Source organism: Leptosomus discolor, chromosome 19 (assembly GCF_034619465.1).
Source record: "Leptosomus discolor isolate bLepDis1 chromosome 19, bLepDis1.hap2, whole genome shotgun sequence".
Lineage (NCBI taxonomy): Eukaryota > Metazoa > Chordata > Aves > Leptosomiformes > Leptosomidae > Leptosomus > Leptosomus discolor.
The window spans coordinates 8,627,773-8,646,307 of NC_141409.1; the positions used below are offsets into that span (position 1 = coordinate 8,627,773).

The following is an 18,535-nucleotide window of genomic DNA, read 5'->3' on the forward strand; positions in this document are numbered from 1 at the left end:
CTGGTTTGAGCTCTTCTCTTTGCAAGGTTTAGCTTGTCAGCTGTCCATTGAGTGAACAAACCTGAATATAATGTTCCAGGGAGTAAGTACCTTCTTATGATCAGGAAGAGGAACTGGGTGAATGTGAGCTTAATTAAACAAATATTAAAAGCAAGCAAAAAATTATTTACTTTACAAGCGAAGCACTGCTGTCTTGGAACTGGAATAAAGCCATTTATACAGTAAATAGCTGAGAGAAGATTGGACTGGGGTAAATGCCCTGTTGGAAAAGTGTTTATCTGTGGTGGCTGAAACCTCAGGTATGCTAATTGTGCTTTTATCCCCTGTTTTTGTAGATTGCTGCTAAAATTGGAGATATTCCTCACTTGAATAATTCTACAACACTTGTGGACCCATCAGTCTACGGTTATGGAGTGCAGAAACGGCCCCTGGATGACGGAGGTAAACTGGCTGTGGTTAGTTAAACTTGCGGATGCAGCTCCTGAAATTCATCTGTGGAGGCAGTTGTCTCCTTTCAGGACAGAAATTAATGCACCTTTCTGCGTATAGAAATTTTATACAAGATTCCCTGTGCTGTTTAGTCTTGCCTAGATAGCCGAGGGTTCCTAGGCATTAGCATTATTGATGTGAAGCAATTGTTTCTTAGTTCGTGAACTTTGGGAATTGGCAAACAAACTCTTGTTCTATGGTAGTTGGGGGAGGGAAGGAGGAGGATGTGCTTATTGGGACCGTGCTGGAGCCCCTGTGTAGAGTACCAGCTCTACACAGTAAGGCTGTTCTTCCCTGGTCACCCTTATTTTCGGAGAGCAGGCAGTATGTAGGGACAGTGTTACATGTGCTCCTTTCCATGTGTAGCAGTGGTCGCAGCACAGGAGTTGGGTTGCTCTTAAGAGTTCCAATTGCTTTGTACATGAATTTTAAGGAGAAGGGATACTGATGTATGTTGATGCAACTTGCATGAAACTTCCCATATTAGGCTTGGCTTTTTTTGTAGTTATTCTTTGAGGGTTCTTAAATCTCTGAAGCATTTAATGTCGGCCATAGCCAAAGAATAATTCACTGGATGGACCGTGTCTGGTAACTGTAATGAGTTAATATCGTATGAAGTGTTGCAATTTTAAAACAAGTTATTAGTTTCTTATCTTTGGCAGTAACAACAAAAATGTTAGAACAGGTGTCTTTTACAGATGTGTACTGTTACAAGAAATGTTTAAATTCTATTATCTGCTGCTGTATAGATGCAAAGAGCTCACCTTTTCCTGTGGTTGGTTATAAAAAAAGTGCCTGTGTCTTCCTTCTTCTATTTCCTGTGGTATTTTTACTGACACGGGTAGCCCTGCAGGGTGATGATTCTCTCCCCCACAGATACATTCAGGAGTACTGAGGAGATAAGCAAAGCTGCTGCCGAGCACTTCGTTTCGAAAATATTTTTTTTCTAATACAAAGGCTGAAAATACTGCAAGTCTGCTTCTCATTCTGCGAAAACATGCTGGAGCACGAGGAGAGGTTTTTCATGTGGAGCCTCTGGCTTGCTAACATGACTGTTTTCAGAACACATTGCCACAGCTCACTTTGTTCTCTGGTGTTGGTTCTATTTGAGCAAGAAGTTGCTGTTCCTTTGGTTTGACGTTTTGGGAAAGAATGGGTTTATCTGGGTGAGCCCCTGCACCCCTTGTCTCAGCCTGGAGCATCGCTGTGTCTATGAGAAGCCGGAGGCCTGGTATTACTGGTATGTGGTGGTTTCTGTACAGGAAGGTGCTTGGCTGGCAAGCAGGCTGTTTAGCATTGAAGAATGCTGAACAACTTTGAGCTGTGGCTGCATAGCTTAGATAAGTGGCCATATGTGGGGAAAAAAAAGAATAAAAGTAGTTTTCTAGGAACTAGTCATTCATAACATCAGGCCTGCCTGTTTCTTTCATTGATTCATCAGACTGAACCAAGAAATCTGACCTCTTGACAAAATGGGTTTTTTAATGAACTTTTGACATGTGAAATGGTTGTAGCACTTAATGACAGCGCAAGTTAGACTTTGTACTTAAACTTTTACTGGTGAGCCCTGTTACTTGCTGAGCCTTGTTTGTGTTGACACAAACCATGTCAACACAGTTGCAGTCTGGGCTATAACTGTACGTTACTGCTGGTTTCTCGTGGTGTGGTAGGTAACTCCACGGAGCAGGTATCGTTCCCGGGGGAGCTGTACTCCTCACTCCTGTGCTGGCAGCTCTTCTGCGGGCATAGAGACCTACGGATGTTTGCTCACCCTGTAGTTCAGTGCTGGGCCTTCCCTGTAACTGCTTTTAAAGTAGCTCCAAGGCTGTATTTGCCCTTGGGTTGTTGATGGACATCTGTAGGTTTTATAACTTTGTCCAACTCCCTTCCCAAAGATCTGATCTGTGAGATTTTAGAGGAGAAGAGAAATGGAAGTAATATTTTAAAGGGCTGGAACTTCAGAAAGAAGCAGAAGTTGTCAGGATAGGGGCAAGGGTTGTTTCACTTCTTTCAGCTTTGGTCACCTTGGGTTTTATTTCTAATGGCATTAGTAAGTCCTGTACTGAAATACAGCTGTGTGGTAAGTTCTGCACCTCATCCTCCTGCGCTGCTCTCTAACTGCGTACCCAGAGCTGCCGCCTGGCAAAGGAACTCCTGAAGCTGCGAATGATTCTTGCCCTGTCTTTGTTTGTGCCATGATCCATACCTTAGGTTTAGGCTACCTGCTCTTGCAGCCATGGCTTTAAAAGTCTATAGCACGGCTTTAGCTTTAGGCATCGGGAAGGTGGTAGTTGCTTATAATAGGACATTTGATTTGGGAAAGCACTTCCCATTTGGATGATCTTTTAGTTCTCTGTGAGCTGCAAACAAGGGGCGTCGGGATTGCATGCCCACACTTCTCTCTCCGTTTTCTGCTTGTCTGTGGACCACAGTTGGGAGACATTGTTGTCAAGAAGCAATTATTTATGTTGTTACGCATGCTCTGGAAATTTTATAGTGTGGGGGTTTGGGTACATTCTGCTGCTCTGGATAGCTTGGAAACAAATCTGGTGGTAAATCTTTTGATTGTTTACCTCTGTATACTGTATGTTCACGGCTGGGTGCAGGTCTCACTGCTTCCATATCCCTGTGTAGCTGTTAGAAAATTACTTCCATTCCTAATACTCCTGAAAAAATTGGGTTCAGGGGAAGTATTTAAGGTGACAAGAAAACTGTCTGTCTTTCAGGAAAATCTAATTCTGCCTGTCCATTTTTGTAAACAGCTGCTGGCATGGCTGATTGATGTCAGCTTAGGAAGTGGTCTTAAGACAGGGTGACAGTGTGCTGGTGAAAACAAATTCAGCTGCTTTTAGCGCATTTCCAGGAAAAATGGATATGTCATAGTATTGGAAACCAGAATGTGTGAGTGCCTTTTGCACTTCCCTTAACATAACCTTCATCTAAAATGAAGAGCTGCTAGGATTGGCCCTGATGACCTGGCCTGTTGGTATTAGATGGAGCTTGAGCCTGATTATTTCTCTCTCTCTTCCCCCCCCCCCCCCCCCCCCCCCCCCCCCGCTTTCTTTATTTCCCCTTTCTGGAAACAAGTTAAAGTAATCCTGCAAATAGCTATAGTGCAGGGAGGAGATCAGGTTTATTTGTACTGCTCGCAGTAAGTTGTAGTCGGCATTTATATGGCCACTTGCCACAGTTAATGTTTCCCAGCGAAGGTGAGTGCTACAGATGGGGTTAGTCTGAGCTGCAGAGACCTGGCCATCTTGCTTGTGGCTCGCTGCTGGGGATAGATCCCAGCTCTCCTGTTAATGGCTAACGGCTGCTCCTGGCCTCCGTTGTAATTAATGGGTCCCTGTAATTACCAGCACAATTTAATAAGTTTATTTAATGCTAAGTAATCCTTAAAGAAACAGCCTCCTTTTCTTCAAAGGAAGCAGGGATCTAGTCTGCTGGAAAGAGACTGATGGCCAGAACGTTAGCCTTTGTTTGCCCTGTTCTGGGCTGCTTTGAAGAAGTTTCCAGTGCTATACGTAGGGTTAAGCAGCAGTGTTGCAGCTGAAGGCTGGGGCGTCCTTTGAGTCTGGGGAAACAAAGATGAGAGACCTTGGAGAAGCATCACAGCCCCCTCTCTCCACCCCCTGCCTTCCCCAAGCTTCTGTGGTGCATCCAGATATGAAGATGGCCTGTTTTGGTGTAATAAAACTTGATTGTAGTAGAGCCAAGGGGCTCAAACACAACGTGATCCTGTTGTTCGGAATACTTTATTCTTTTGCTCCAGCATGGTTTCAATGAAAATAGCGATGGGCAGAATGAAATCTTATCCTCGTCTTAACTGCTGATGAAAGTTAGTAGTGGTGCTCCTTGACACGTCTGTAACAGCAGTAGGACCAGGGCAAAAGACCAGATCTCTCAGCAAAAGGTTTAGTGTAGTACACCAAATGGCGATGTGCTTCAAAATTGCAACTTTACAGATCACTGTTTTTTAAATAAGGCAGTTTAAGGGAGCAGGGGGAAGCCTGTAAAGATCTGCAGTGAGGGCAGACACAAAAATTATTAGGTTTTGACTATTGAATTAAAGAAAAATTTGGCAATATTTAATGATGAAGAATTAGGGTAACTAATGTCTTCCTTGTAGCTTTCTAAAATTTATGATGATCCTGTTTTGGTTCGAAAGTATGAAATGCAACCCTGTTCCACTGCTCTCCAGGATATGTGTCGCTCTGATTTTATTCTAGCCATGAAGATATTCTTGAAGAGATTGTATATTCCCATCATGCACATTAATTTAGTGGGAGGCACTGCTCTGTTTTCTGGGGTGGAAAAAAAATCCGCAGTTGTTTTGAGTGTCTGTTAGGTAGAATTCAGTTAAGGTGAAGCCTAAAGCAGAGTGAAGAGTTATCAACCAGCAGGTGCCATTAATAGGAAATTGTGCTGATTTTATTCAGTATTTTTCCTTGTTTGCAGTAAAATGACTGCAGTTACAGTTAAATTGTACTCAATAGATGTAAAAGGGGGGAAATAGGTACGTGGCTTGTCAGAGTTCAGCCCCCTCCCTGGCGTGAAGAGGGAGATGGTAGAACAGAACATCAGCTTTCAGTATTGCAGCGAGCACGGCCTGCCCCAGCCGTGCCTCTCTATTAGTCCCTGTCTTTCAGAGCAAAATGGGCGTGTTGGAGAAGGAATGGACCTTGTGGTTGTTGGAACCAGAAGCCACGTTGTTTCTTCCTCCCCTAGAACAGAGAAATCATAACTGAGTTCAAGTACATCACTCCTAGTTCTCCCCATCTGCCTTCTATCTCAGCTCTTCTAGAGGCTATTTGTGAAACGTGGAAGGAGTGGTCTTGCCCATAAATTATGGTGGCTTAATTTTTTTAACTAATCTGTACAATAAATCTGCAGTAAGGCTGATATCTGCCTGCGGTGGTGGACGGCTTACCGCGTTTGTATAGTATTTGGAATGGGTTGGAGACGTTATGTTACGTACATCTAAAGCGTTATTTCCCTGACTGATTTAATTTCTTGTGCTCGCACAGTTTTCCCCTAAGAAGTTGTCTTTTTCAAGTGTAGGATTGTGTTACAAAATGAAGGCTCTTCTGTTCCTTGCATGAACTTCAGGAGTTGATTATAGGATGTGTATCTGTCTCATAATTTGTGGGCAGCGGCTGCAGTGGAACCGACTGCTAAGAGAGCTGTTATGGTGAATTGAAATGCAAAGTGGATATTTAAATACAGCCTGGTAGTGTTAAGACCACTCTTTCTGGCTCCTTGGGATAATGAGTGGCCTGGTCCATGGGACGGGCAATCCCATACTACAGCGATAGCCACCAGCCCGGTTGCGTGCACAGTTTGGGGCGAGATGCCGAGATTCTGAATTTGGTCGTATTTGCTCAGCCCTGCGGTAGCAGCTTATCAGCTAGAGCAAATATTCCCCATTACATCATCCAGTTTTTTCAGCTGCAGTATTGGGAGTTATCAAATTAGAGCTTTTTATATTCAGGGTGAGAATATGCAAAGACAAATCTAACGGAGTCAATAACACAGCAGTTGTCTTATCACTGAGCTGGGAAGAGTAATAAAATATATATGCTGTCGATATTTTGGTCCTGAACTATTATGAAGGTATTGACACGCAGCAGAAGTACAGCATTGATGCTCTTTGTCTGTTTTATTTGAGTAAAGTGTTTGGCCAAAACTTTATGCATTTTTCTACCGGATTTAGAGAGTGCGGGATTTAGAGATGCATCCGCTTTCTAACTGCCAGCTGATTGCCAATTTATTTCAGGTCAAAGAATGTGCAGGTTGCTGCAAGGTAGTTTGAAACAGCATCTTTATTATCACAGCTCACATGTTGGCCGGTTTCATTTGTTTCACTACTTGTGCCCTCCAGGCATGCAATATAATCTTTCAACTGGTTGTTAGGACCAAATGGTCTGGTTTTTAGCTGGTTTGCTGCAGGCAAAGTCCAGTACGAAGCCCAGCAGGGCATGTGTTCCCACTTTGCATGAGTTGGTCTAATAATATTTTCCCCATTAACATTTGGAAGAAAGATCTAATCTGTTGGGGTTGGAGGGGGGAGAAATCTGTTTGAGGGTTGTCAGCTGGGGAGATAACTGCTAATCATAAAGGGACCACCAGCTAACATCGCAGATATGCCTGGAATGTGTGCATTCAGGAAAATGTGTTGGGGTTTTGGGTTGTTTTTTTTTTTTTTTTTAAATACTGTTTGTGTGCCACGAGGTTACTTAACAGACCTATTCCTTTAACAGGTCTCCGTGTAGGTGGGCTCCATGGAGCACAGATAAGAGACACAGAGAGAAGTATGTGCAAGCCGTCTTTACTGCTTTTTGCCTAGGTTAAACCTCTGAGGCTGCTCAGCTTTTATTTTGGTTTTTTAATACATACCAGTCTGCTTGAAATTTCTCCCCGCTCCCTCCCCTCTGTTTTCCTTTATTTTACTACTTTGGGCTTAATTTGGGAAGGGGGGAGGTTAGTTGTAGGGATTTGGATTTGGGCAGGCAGGATTTTCTCCCATGACTCTCAGCATGGGGAGACGCAGATCAATTCCCTATCCTGTGTTCAGCTGGACACTGGGTTATGGTGTGTGTTGATCAAGAAATCCCCTCCTGTTTTGTAGCACATAACGCATTCATTTCAGCCACTGAACCTAAATTACTGTTTTGCTTTTCTTTCTTTTTTGATGAAATGGTAAGAACTCTTTTTCTGTAGGGATGAAGTTAGTTTATCCGTGCTAATGCTTTGATTTTTTTCCTTTTTTCTCTCTCTGCCACAGTAGGTAACCAGTTAGGGGCCCTGGTACATCAAAGGTAAGCAGTGGGTTATGTTTTATTATTTATTGATCAATTCTAATTGTTTATTGATCCACCATCTGTAGTAGTGTTAGGAAGTCAGGAGGTTGAGAATGTGGAGAAACTGTCAGCTTGGGTTTTCTCCAGGCTGGGGTTTCTGCTAACCCTTTAAGGTTGTTTGTTGTGATGAAGAAAAAAGAGTTGATGTGAAACTTGGATTTGGTTCCTGTAAATCTGCAGGACTGAGAAGAAATAAATTCTCTCTCCTCTCCCTTCCCTTGCCCTGGTGGGGGGTGGGGGAGAAAAAGTAGGGGGGGGGAAAAAAAAAAAAAGCCTGGCACTTTGACAAAAGTTGGAAGTATTAGATGGGTAGATAGTGGTTTGGTGTTGTTTTTTTTTGTAATATTATTATTTTTTTAGTTTTCTTGGTGTAATACGACCTGGGATGACTCCTTTGTCAAAAATTGCTTTGGGAGACTGAAGCAAATATGAGTTGTCGTGCAGCATGTCTTAGTATCTAACACAAAAGTAAAATTCTCAGTTTTTCTTGAATCCTGGTCTTAAGGAGTTGTCTGTCTTGTTTTGAGTAGGAAGGGGAGAGCATTTCTCTGTTTGCCTTTGGGCTATTAGTCGTGCATTTCCATCATAACCAGCTGTTTGTTGGGGGCCTCAGCAGAAGGGACAGGCAATATACATGAAGACTGTAGAACCTTCCATTTTTAATGGTTAGGTTAAAGCTGATGTCCAGCTAGGACAGCACAGAAAGGGGTGGGCAGTGTTGTCCCCTCTGCCACCTCTCTGCTGCCAGGAGTGATGTTCACGCAGGGAACTGATTAGCCTGAAAAACCTGAACTGGTTTCTTTCTGGGTTTGGAGGTTGGGTTTCTGCTAGGTTAGCTTCTTTGTGCAGCTGCCACCGTTCCTCCAGCACACGGGGGTTAACAAGCGGTGCGGGACAGGATGTTTTGGCAGCAGGCTGGGTGGTTTGCAGGTCCAAATGACGGTAATTCTGATCCCCCCTCTGGCAGGCGAGTCTGCTCTGTTGCAGGTGTGGATGGCACCGTTTGGTTTTGCATCACTGATAGTGGGCATCAGGACAGTGGAGAGTACTTTTATCTGCAGCTTAGCTGGTGAAGTCCAATGTGTATTTTATGCCTTCCCTAATCTAAAGCAAAAAGTGTGAAGATTTTAATATACCTCACCACAAAACCTGCATTGAACTTACGGAGGTGTTTCATTGCTTTTTGAATTGCTGAACAAATTGTATATGATGCACTTCTAAATATACAGAGTTTGCAGATTCCATACCCACTGCGTTGTATTTTGTACAAGATAGAAATGGCTAAGCAAGAAACCAAAGTTAATTCCTTTCTATTTGACTATGGTCAGGTCTTAGGAAATAGCTTTGGGTGCTGTGTTTTGAGACAGACACACATCGAAAAAGTCCAAAGAGAAATAGATATGGAAGCCTTGAGATAATAAGACTTCAAAGGATAATCGAAGACAGCTTTTGTAAATACCAAGGGAAAGAATGATAAGGACAAGCAGGCAAAAAAAAAATAAATCTGTGACTATTGGAGAGGACATTCATATCAGGATTGGCTTTGGTTAGTGTCTGTTGGCGAGAGCAGATCCAAAAGTAGTAGGCAGAGACTGCAGCGTGGAACGTCTAATAAGCTAAACATTAAAGAAACTTTGCCGTTATTGAAGAGGTTCTTCCGTCAGCTCCGTTGAAGACAGTGGAGAGTAGACTGGAAATGTATCCAGCACAAGGAGAAATTAGGTGACCATGAGAGGTCCCTTCCAAAAGAAATTATTTTAACTGTGATGTGGTGTTTGCTTGTGTATGCAAAAGCCTTATGCTGTGCTTGGTTTCCCCGGCAGGGACGTAGTCTTCCAACTTGTTCTTTGTAATGACTTTTTTTTTTCCCTTCCCTGCTTTTTTCTTTCTTTTTTTTTTTTTAGGGCTGTAATAACAGAAGACTTCAAAGTGCCTGATAAAATGGTTGGATTTAGTAAGTACCTTGGATGCTTTATATGTTTCTTGATGTGTTTTCTGTGCAGTAATGCTGTTTATTCTGACACACTCATGAGTTTTTGTGCTTACTAGCCCTGGGTAAGCCTTGTCTAATGCTGTCTTCACAGATCATCTGGTCCCCATGTTTAAAATCTAGGTGCAAACTGCAAGGAAAAGCTTGGTGTTCCAGTAATAAGAACAAGACTGTGTGGTGCATGTCACTGAGAGTTTTAGTGATTCTCTCCTTTGAATTCCTACTAGCATGGGACATAAACAAGTCAAAAGTGAATTTATTTCCTCTCACGTTTTACTTCCTTTGAGTACACAGAACTGTGTACTGAGAGTTGAGGGAGGAAAACAACGTTTAAACGTTAAAATAAGAGTTGACTCAAGGCAAGTTAAACAGAATTTTAAATCTCTCCTACATTCTGTGCAGGGAAGTGCAACCAGCGTGCATTGCTCAGATGAGAATTTTTCCTAGATTTGCATTCCTGATACTGTTTTCGTTCAAGCTTGATCCTAATTTCTGTCTTCCTCTTGATGATCATTACTCTTCCTTTCAATGGCACCTCCTGCTGATGTGTTACTGCAGTGATTGTATAGACTCTTCCGCTGCTAGAGCTCTGTGTATCTCTTCCAATTTGATATATGGAGAGTAAAAAGGAAAATAACAGGCCGTGATAATTACCCCTTAGTGCGTGAAGTTTTGTCCCGACTCTAAAGACGCTGTATAGCTGTAACTCAAATTCCTGCAAAGGAAACGGTCGCTCTTCTCCTGCAAAACCTCTTCATTTCTGGGTCCTGGTACCACGTGTGGGGGAGCATTGGAGGGGTGCTGTAGCTCCGTGAGAGGAGAGCTCGCATGCCACGTTGGTGCATCGTTTCTGTGTTAAATCTGATTCTGGTTCAGGGCCAGACACGGGCAGGAGGGTGTCAAACCCACAGCTGAGAAATCCTTCTGAGGAAGCCTCTTGAGCCAGGCATACCTGTTTGACTTGACAGTTTGGCTCTTTTGCAGTCTGGAGGGATATGAATGGTGACTGGCACAGAGTCTCTCCTCAGTAGGTCTCGTTGTGAGACAACGATGTGCTGACCCCAAGAGTTAAGGGAGATGGCTGTTTGTTTTCACTTCAGGTTGATAGATCATTTCAGTATGTAGCAGTTCTGTCTGAGTATAGACCAGCCAAATAGCGTGTCCATTGAAAAGAGGCAGTAAAATACGAATTTTAAAGAAATAAGTCTTTGCCTTTTTTAGTACCACAAATAACTGGTTTATTGGTTCAGGCTGAACAAGATATACTTAAATGACTCTTCTAGCAGCACTCAAACTAGTGCCTTATTTCTTGTGTACTATGTATTTGCCAGTATACTATGTATAAGCCAGTGCAAGACAGGCTTTTTTGTTTTGTTTTTTCCAAGCAAATAGGATAACTTTCAGAAGTATTTTAATGTTTTTCTGCTATGATGAATTCGGTCATGCTGTGGATGTCTATTCTGCAGCTCTGGAGTCAAACTGTTCCTTTATACATAGCTGCAGCGATGTAAAAGGGGGAAGGTGCTCTGCAGTTACTTGGAAAAATGGTATGTTCTGATGCTTGTTGAACTCATTTCAGTAATCGGCAGGGGAGGAGAGCAGATCTCACGGATTCAGGCAGAGTCTGGCTGCAAAATTCAAATTGCTCCAGGTAAGAGCCTCTTTGTATGGTAGGTGAACAGGCTTAAAGTTGAAGGCTGTTGTGTCCACTAGATCAGGCACCTTGCCACGCTCATGGCGTGTTATCAGTGTTGACAACTGATATGTACTAGGCTAACAAGCACGAGAGCTGTTGTGACTCCCAGCTAGCATAGAAAACACATCTGTCAGGTGGTTTGGGGGATGAACCGTCTTTAATCAGCAGATGGGTACAGTGCAAATGGACCATCCGTGTTGTACTTAGACCTGAAAATGCAGCTGTTTTCTCCTGGTGGTACCGCTTGCTCAGCTCTGTTGTCTGTCTCTCATTAGTCTGGTCAGCTCCAACCCCTGGCAGAGGACGTTTCAGTAGGGTGGCAGCAGCTCTTTGTACAAGTCGCATCCAAAAACCTGCACCATCTGTTTGTTCTGTGCTCGTGCCTGTTTGATTTGGGGAAGACTGTACTACAGTGCTGTGCAGGAAACAGTTGATGAATGTAATCCAAGTTCTTACCCCTCTCTTTAATTGGTGGGGAAGGCTTTAAAGGAATGCAGACATCCAGCAAATAATTTAAAATATGTTGACCCTGAATGTCTTTGAATTCATGAACACGCTCTGTGTGCAGAGGGCGGGCAGTGCTTCCATTAGTGCTTGGTAGTTACTGAAACAGCTGCCATTGTTTTAATTCCATGGATTAAAAGTTTTCTTCTTGTTTCCTTTGTAGACAGCGGTGGGATGCCCGAGAGGCCCTGTGTACTCACCGGGATGCCAGAGAGCATTGAGTGAGTTCTGATTTCATTTCTCTCCTTTCTCCTTCTCTTTCTTCTCCCTGATGCTGTGCTCTGTCAGTGGTGCTACTTGATTAGCCACACCAGCAAATGTTGGCCTAGAGAAACTTGAGGGTCTCTGGAGCATAGAACCTCTTGGTCTGATGCTTTAAACTGTGCACCTCAAAGGCTTTTTTCCAGTTGCAGTTTGAACCCTCTGCAGAGATTTCCGTGGAATTCCCCTCCGCAGGGCAAGGTTGCTCTTAGGGCACCTAGGATGCAGTTTTCTAACTGCAGCTTTCCAGGATACTGAGCTAAGCTGTTGAAGGGCACTTCTCTTCTCCCCTTTGCTTCCCTACTCCTATCGAGATGACCATCCTTCCAGCTGAAGAAGGGCTGCATGAAGCCTCCAAAGCCTGTCGGTGCCACTCCAGAATACTCTGGAGGTGTTGGTGTTGTTGCAGAGCAGCATGAGGCCCATGGGTGTGCTTGCCTCTGCATCGCTGCCAACAAGAAGCAAAGGACTGAACCAAAGTCTTGAATTCTGATCCCTGCATGGTAGAGACACGTGGCCAGCCAGCAGGGATTTCTACTCTTTAGACCTATAGAAACTTTAGGGACAGTGTTTCCTCCCTCCCCCTTCCCAGGAGCTGAGTTTGAGACTCTCACAAACCAGTTGAGGACCTCCTGCTGGAACTGGATCCAGGATCCTCAGGCTTACAGGAACACACTTAACATATGGAGCTGCTCTTTCTCTCCCCAGCCTTTGGGTAGGTGGGTTTTTTAAAATCCATCTGGAAATCTTTGAGTTGCATTTGATAGTGAAAAATACATGGGCACAAAGACTGTCTCTCTAAAGAGAAGGCACTCATCATTCTTCCATTCCTAAGAGATCTAAGGATACTTAAATCTCCTTTTTCTACCATAATACTGCAAGCAGTGAGCCAGAATAAATATAATTGGCAAGCTCACGTTATAGGGCAGGCAATGTATTCTTGCTGATATTGAAGTGCTTTTCCCTCTTTAGCAAAGGATACTTCAGAACAAGAGCAAAATATTAAAAAGCCGGGATGCCTGATGAGATGCAGTTGGGGGAAAATGGGGGAGAAGTGTAGTTAAGACTTCACGGTTCTGAAATAAGCAGTTAAATGTAGTTGTGTCCAAGGCTGTCTTTAAACAAAATATAAAAAAATACAAGAAAGAAAAGTGAGAATACTCAATTTGTGAAGCAGAGCACGGTGTTGAGGACATGGAATTAGGCGAAACGTAATTTACTTTTGTGATAAAATTCGTGTCAGGTTGGTTGTTTGAACTATTTTTTCAGGCTACTTGTAGGAAAAGAAAATGAAGTAAGGAAACCAATCTTGATGTCAGACTTCTTCGTGAGGGGTTTTGTGAGGAGTGTTTCCATTAGTTATATTCAGTGGCAAACTAATCGGGTGAATTTCCAAATGACCCCTCCTCATCTGGAATACTTTGTGTATTACCTGTTGTGGTCTCTGTATTGTCACTGAAAGAACTGTATGCAAAACATGAAGGTAGATGAATTAAACCTCTTAAGACTCTTCCAGAATATTTGAAGTGGGTTTCCAGAAATGCCACCTTTTGCCTTGTTTTGTGAGCAGGTCAGTAGAAAGCAGTGCTCTGATCCACGGGCAGCCTCAGGTCACCACCCCCTGCACTGTCTTGGGTGAATGTCTGCTTGCGAGGGATGACTTTGTACTGTTTCACCCGAGAGAAGACAGTCGTCCTAGGGTGCCTGATAGGGCTTGGTATGAAGTGGAAAGAGGGGAAGACACTGCTTTAGACTCAATAGGGAACCGGTGACTTTCTTCTCCCTGCTTTGAGAAGGTTTGCAGGAAAGGCATGTGTTGGTACTAGGAGCCTTCAAGATGAAGGGAAACCCTGTCGGTCACCTCTGACATGCTAAAGGTTTTAGAGAAGGGATCTTTATAATCTCCCAGATGCTGCTTTGTGTGTCTCTTCTCAGCAGGAGCAGAAGAACTTTCACTGGTTGCTGATGCGATATCCTTGCCTCGCTTCGCAGTGTAGCCTCAGCACCTACTGCTGGGGGCAGAGGCTGTGTTAGCACAGTGTTCTGGTGCTGCTGCTCAGAGCAGGCCGGGAAGAGCAAGGCAGTTACCTGTGACTGATCAGAGAGGGGTTAACCAATGTGCTGTGTTAGTATCAGATCAGTGTGTGGTTGTTTTTGTCTTGACCAAGAAGAACAGAGCTTGAGTTTTACCAAATGCTGTATGTATGTTAAAGTTTAGAACTTAAAGCATCTTCATGCAAAATAAGCACCCCAGATGCTATAGCTCAGCTATTATGCTTAACTTCCAAAGAGGTCAGAGCATGCTGCTGCTCTTCCTTCTCTCTTCCCCTTTCAAAAATCAAACTGCTTATAAGTAAACATGATAGGGGAAAATAGACATCAAAGAGTTTTACAAAAAAAAAAATAAAAGCAAACATTGTGCTAACTGTGGTTTCCTCCATCTTTTCACTACTTCTCCTCTCCCCGATTGCTTCCCATTCCGATGGTTCCTGGTCTCTTGGTCACGTAGAACAATGTTGTCTAATGGTTGTTTCCCTCGATTCTTTTCCAAAGACAAGCAAAACGGCTACTGGGGCAGATTGTAGATCGCTGTCGGAACGGACCTGGTTTTCACAACGATGTTGATGGCAACAGTACGATTCAGGAGATTTTGATCCCGGCATCCAAAGTGGGTCTAGTCATCGGCAAAGGAGGTGAAACAATAAAACAGTTGCAGGTGCGCAAGATGCATTTACTTTAGGGCTCTCTTCCCTACTGCAGCTTCTCTAGATCCACAAGAGCGTGCTGAAATGGAGAGCCTTAAATGCTCTAACCTTCTGCAGCAGGGACTACTCTTCTGCCTTCGGAGAGCTGGACTCAAATCCAACCTTGTGTTACAAACAAAATCCGTTTGGCCCCAGCTACGCATGTAGTGGAGTTTTGCCAGAAAAGAAACTAGTGTGAAAGCAACTAGTGTGCTTTAGATAACATTTGGTGCGTCCTGTTTAGGAGGGGATCCTTGTAGCTGGAAGAAGCTGTACCTAGTCCGCTGCTGCAATAGTTTTTAATGCCAGCCACGCTGTTGTAGAGTGCTGTGCTTCTCTTTTGTTGCTGGCGTGTGTCTTCTGTTTTTTGGTTGTTTTTTTTTTTTCCTCCCACCCGTTTCTAATTAAAAGTATTGTGTTATGTATAAATCTGTGTTCCTAGACATTCTTTATTCCTCCATCTGGTACAAGTTTTTTAAAGAATAGAGGGTTTCAGAAAAGCATCTTGATGAAAAATGTAGGTGTTTTGGGTGCCCTGATTAGGCCTCTGTCATCCAATACTTTTAAGGTCGGTCACTGAATAGCTATTATGTACAGACAGCTACGGATTTTGGAAAGGGCTGAAAAATCAGTAGTTGAGGTAGAGGGGTTCTCTTTGCAGAGGATTCAGCTATTTCAGAACTTCTGGAGTAGCACACTTTCTGGCAGTCCTTTACACTGTAGGACTTTTACTGAATTTGTGCTGTAACTACCCGTGAAGAGCTAAAGTAACATTCTGTAAAGCTGCTGATTTGACCTACGTAATGTTTAGTAACCAAAATATCGTCCCTTGGTTTAGGGACTCTGCTTAGCAAAGTGCTCTGTGCTTTTTCTTCAGGAGCGAACGGGTGTGAAAATGATTATGATCCAAGACGGTCCGTTGCCTACCGGAGCAGATAAACCTCTCCGTATTACTGGAGATGCATTTAAAGTACAGGTATGTAATAAAAGCAGTTGCCCCAGAGAACTGAGGAGAAGTTTAAACTTTAGCCTATTTGTGAGCATCTAATGGAGTCAAATCCAACTGTGAATGTAATGATCCTTGCTGGCTTTGTTTGTTCTGTGAGGCTGATGAAGTTTGAGCAGAGCAAGTTAAAACACCAAACTAGCAAGTGTTGGTTTGTTGACTGTGTGACCTAGGAGCTCTCCCTCCCCATAAATGTTAGTTAGACACGGGTAGGAGATGAGCTGAGGAGGAGGGTTTGGAGAAAGTAGCTTTGAAACGCTTTCCAGTCTGTGTAGCCAGAAGTCATAGCTATATGTTACTTGAGCAAATGGGTTCTTAGTGACTAACTTAATCACACATTTGAGAAAGTTTTGTGGAAGGGCCACTATCTCAGACAGCCAATTGACGCAGGTAATTAAAAATATTATCCCACGACAACTCCTGAAACCAAGGGGTTTGCTTAATGTTGGTACCTCCGTCTCCTTGTGTCAGGGTTCTACAGATCGGCTCATACCTGCGGCTCAAAGCAAAAACCCACAATCAGCCGGAGACTGGAAGATTGCAGCGTGATGGGAGCGCTTGAATTAAAGTTTAGCTGTGGCATGTTCCACTTCTCAGCAAGTGCTTTTCATACCTTGCTAAGTACTTAAATCTAGCTTAGCATTCCTGTCTCTGGTAAAAATAGTTCTGTTTCGTAGGATCTCCCTAATCATAAATTGCTGCAACGGTTGATGTTGCTCAGGGATAGTATGTTTGGGTTGTATTTTTTCAAACCTCTTATTGCAAGTGGGCTTTTCAATTTAATTTTTTTTTCATGAAATTATTATGGAGGTATAGATATGCAAAAAGGAGCTTAATAGCAGTCTTGCTGCTTTTAGCCAAATCATACTTCGTGTGCTGCTACTCCTCAGGTGGCTTCTTCCGCCTTCTAAGATCTGATATTGTCACATCTTCCGTGCCATAATCATGCCAAGCAATCACGGAGACTGCATAGGCTGGAAGATGTTTGGGGCACTTAGAAAAGTTCAGCACACTTAGAAAGCACTTAAGAAGCATGATGAATCCTTGGGTTTGGTGGGATTCTCTGGGTGCTGCAAGAGTGTTTCTTAACTCTCTCAAATCCCTCCAAAATCTCTCCATTGCCCTTATTTCTGTCTTGGCATCTCTGAAATGTCTTTGAGTTTTCCTTCTGTAAAAAATACCACGGGGGCATGGAAAATATGGAAAAATGTGAAAGGAGTCAGATTCACCAGTGTACCTCAAACTTGGAAATAGATCAAAATGTCAGAACTTGGCTGGTAATATATAGGAACAAGAGCTTTGGTTTTGACATGAAGGCTTTTATTTAATGGTGACTACTGTTGGCTTATTTCCAAGGTACACTTGTGCTAGCTGGGCTACATGCGAGCAAGCTTGTGAATGGCCTTGAGGGCTGCAAGTAGGTAGGAAGAATATTCATTTATCTCAGAAAATGTCTTGCTGGATTGCTGCAGACTTGGGCTTAACTTTTCTGAGCGTCAATAAGCTCACTACTGCCCACCTGCCTCCTTGGTACGTGCTCTTTAGCTCTTACGGACATGTTCTCTGCTGTGCTACCACAGCTTCTGCCCTACTAGGTTGGTTGCAGTTCTGTCCAGTAGGAAAGGGCCTTCACTTCCTTTTAATTTAAAAACTAAATAAAACCAAACAAACAAAAAAATCAAAGGTATTTTGAAAGCTAAAGGGCGTTTTTGAAAGACCGAAGGAAGCAATCGCACACGAGAAACTGCCGCCTGGCACGCGTGGCAGGTTTTGTCAGACACGGAAGATGCCACCAAGAACAGATCTCCCTTGACTGTGGTAAAAGAAATTCTAAATCAAAATGCTGTTTCCGTCAAGCAGATGGAGATTGCTTTGCCTGAAGGCTGACCGTTAGCCCCTGTTGAGGCCCTAACACCAAGATGGCAAGCAGGATAATTTTAAGCTAACTGTAACTTCTTTCCCCATGTAGCAAGCAAGGGAAATGGTACTGGAGATCATCCGAGAGAAAGATCAGGCAGACTTCCGAGGCGTACGCAATGATTTCAGTTCTAGAATGGGAGGAGGCAGCATAGAGGTATGTCTTCTTCACGAGTACTCTGCTAACCTCCCTGTGGGATGGGTAGTGGGTGGAAGTCATCGAACTGCACATGTAACCTGATTTTTAAATGCATTGTGTTCTTTTGCCAGAAGAGTCTGGCTGCAAAGAAGCGGAGTTCTCACGGACTCCCAGGTGGCACTTTTCTAACTGTCTCTTTAAGCTGCATTCTTGTAGTGCAGCGTTCGTGTAGCGGGGAAGGAATTTGTGGCCACATGTTTGTTTTTCTTAAGCGATACGGTTCTGTAGCCTGGAGCTGCCTAACATGGCCTGTCCTCATAGTTAAGACCATCTCCTTGTAAAATCAGAGTAATTCAGTCTAGTTCTCTGAGCTTTCATACTGCTTTGCCTTTCCCATCAGGTCTCTGTGCCCAGGTTTGCTGTTGGAATTGTGATAGGAAGAAATGGAGAAATGATCAAAAAGATTCAGAATGATGCTGGAGTTAGGATTCAATTTAAACCAGGTTTGTGTGAGGATGGAGAGCCGTTACTTTCTGACCAGTGTTCCAGTTTGGGATTGCTAAAGTGAATCTGCTCTGAGGTTACAGCAGCTAGGCTTTCCTAATTTAGAGGTGGATTGTGTCTCTTTCTGAAACCCGTTTAACTGTGATGTGCTGCTTCCTCATGCGCTTTCTGGTTTTCAGAGAGTAAGATTATATACAGCTCATTGACAAACAGTAGATGTCACAACAGTCGTGTCTTGAGTCGTAATTATATGGATAAACAAAATAACAACAAAACCCCTTTTATTTCCTGTTAAAGAATTTTCCTTCAGGACATTAAAGCCTTTGGGGATCAGGAGTTGATTAATTCTGAGTAACTTTCTCTGGGTCCTTGGCTGTCTGATCACCTATCAAAGCTGCCTTTGTCCTCTTAAAATTGTATCGGTC

At 43.3% G+C, this 18,535-nt stretch overlaps 1 protein-coding gene across 1 annotated transcript in view; it reads left to right on the forward strand.

Moving 5' to 3' along the window:
* Nucleotides 1–18,535, forward strand: part of FUBP3 (far upstream element binding protein 3) — a 39,803-nt gene that overhangs the window by 6,306 nt on the left and 14,962 nt on the right. Inside the window, exons 2-11 of the mRNA XM_086475894.1 lie at nt 336–441; nt 6,750–6,800; nt 7,274–7,307; nt 9,254–9,303; nt 10,919–10,990; nt 11,703–11,760; nt 14,354–14,516; nt 15,422–15,520; nt 17,520–17,624; nt 18,007–18,109. Of these exons, the coding sequence (XP_086332020.1) occupies nt 336–441; nt 6,750–6,800; nt 7,274–7,307; nt 9,254–9,303; nt 10,919–10,990; nt 11,703–11,760; nt 14,354–14,516; nt 15,422–15,520; nt 17,520–17,624; nt 18,007–18,109 (841 nt within the window). The remainder of the gene's footprint in view (nt 1–335; nt 442–6,749; nt 6,801–7,273; nt 7,308–9,253; nt 9,304–10,918; nt 10,991–11,702; nt 11,761–14,353; nt 14,517–15,421; nt 15,521–17,519; nt 17,625–18,006; nt 18,110–18,535) is intronic.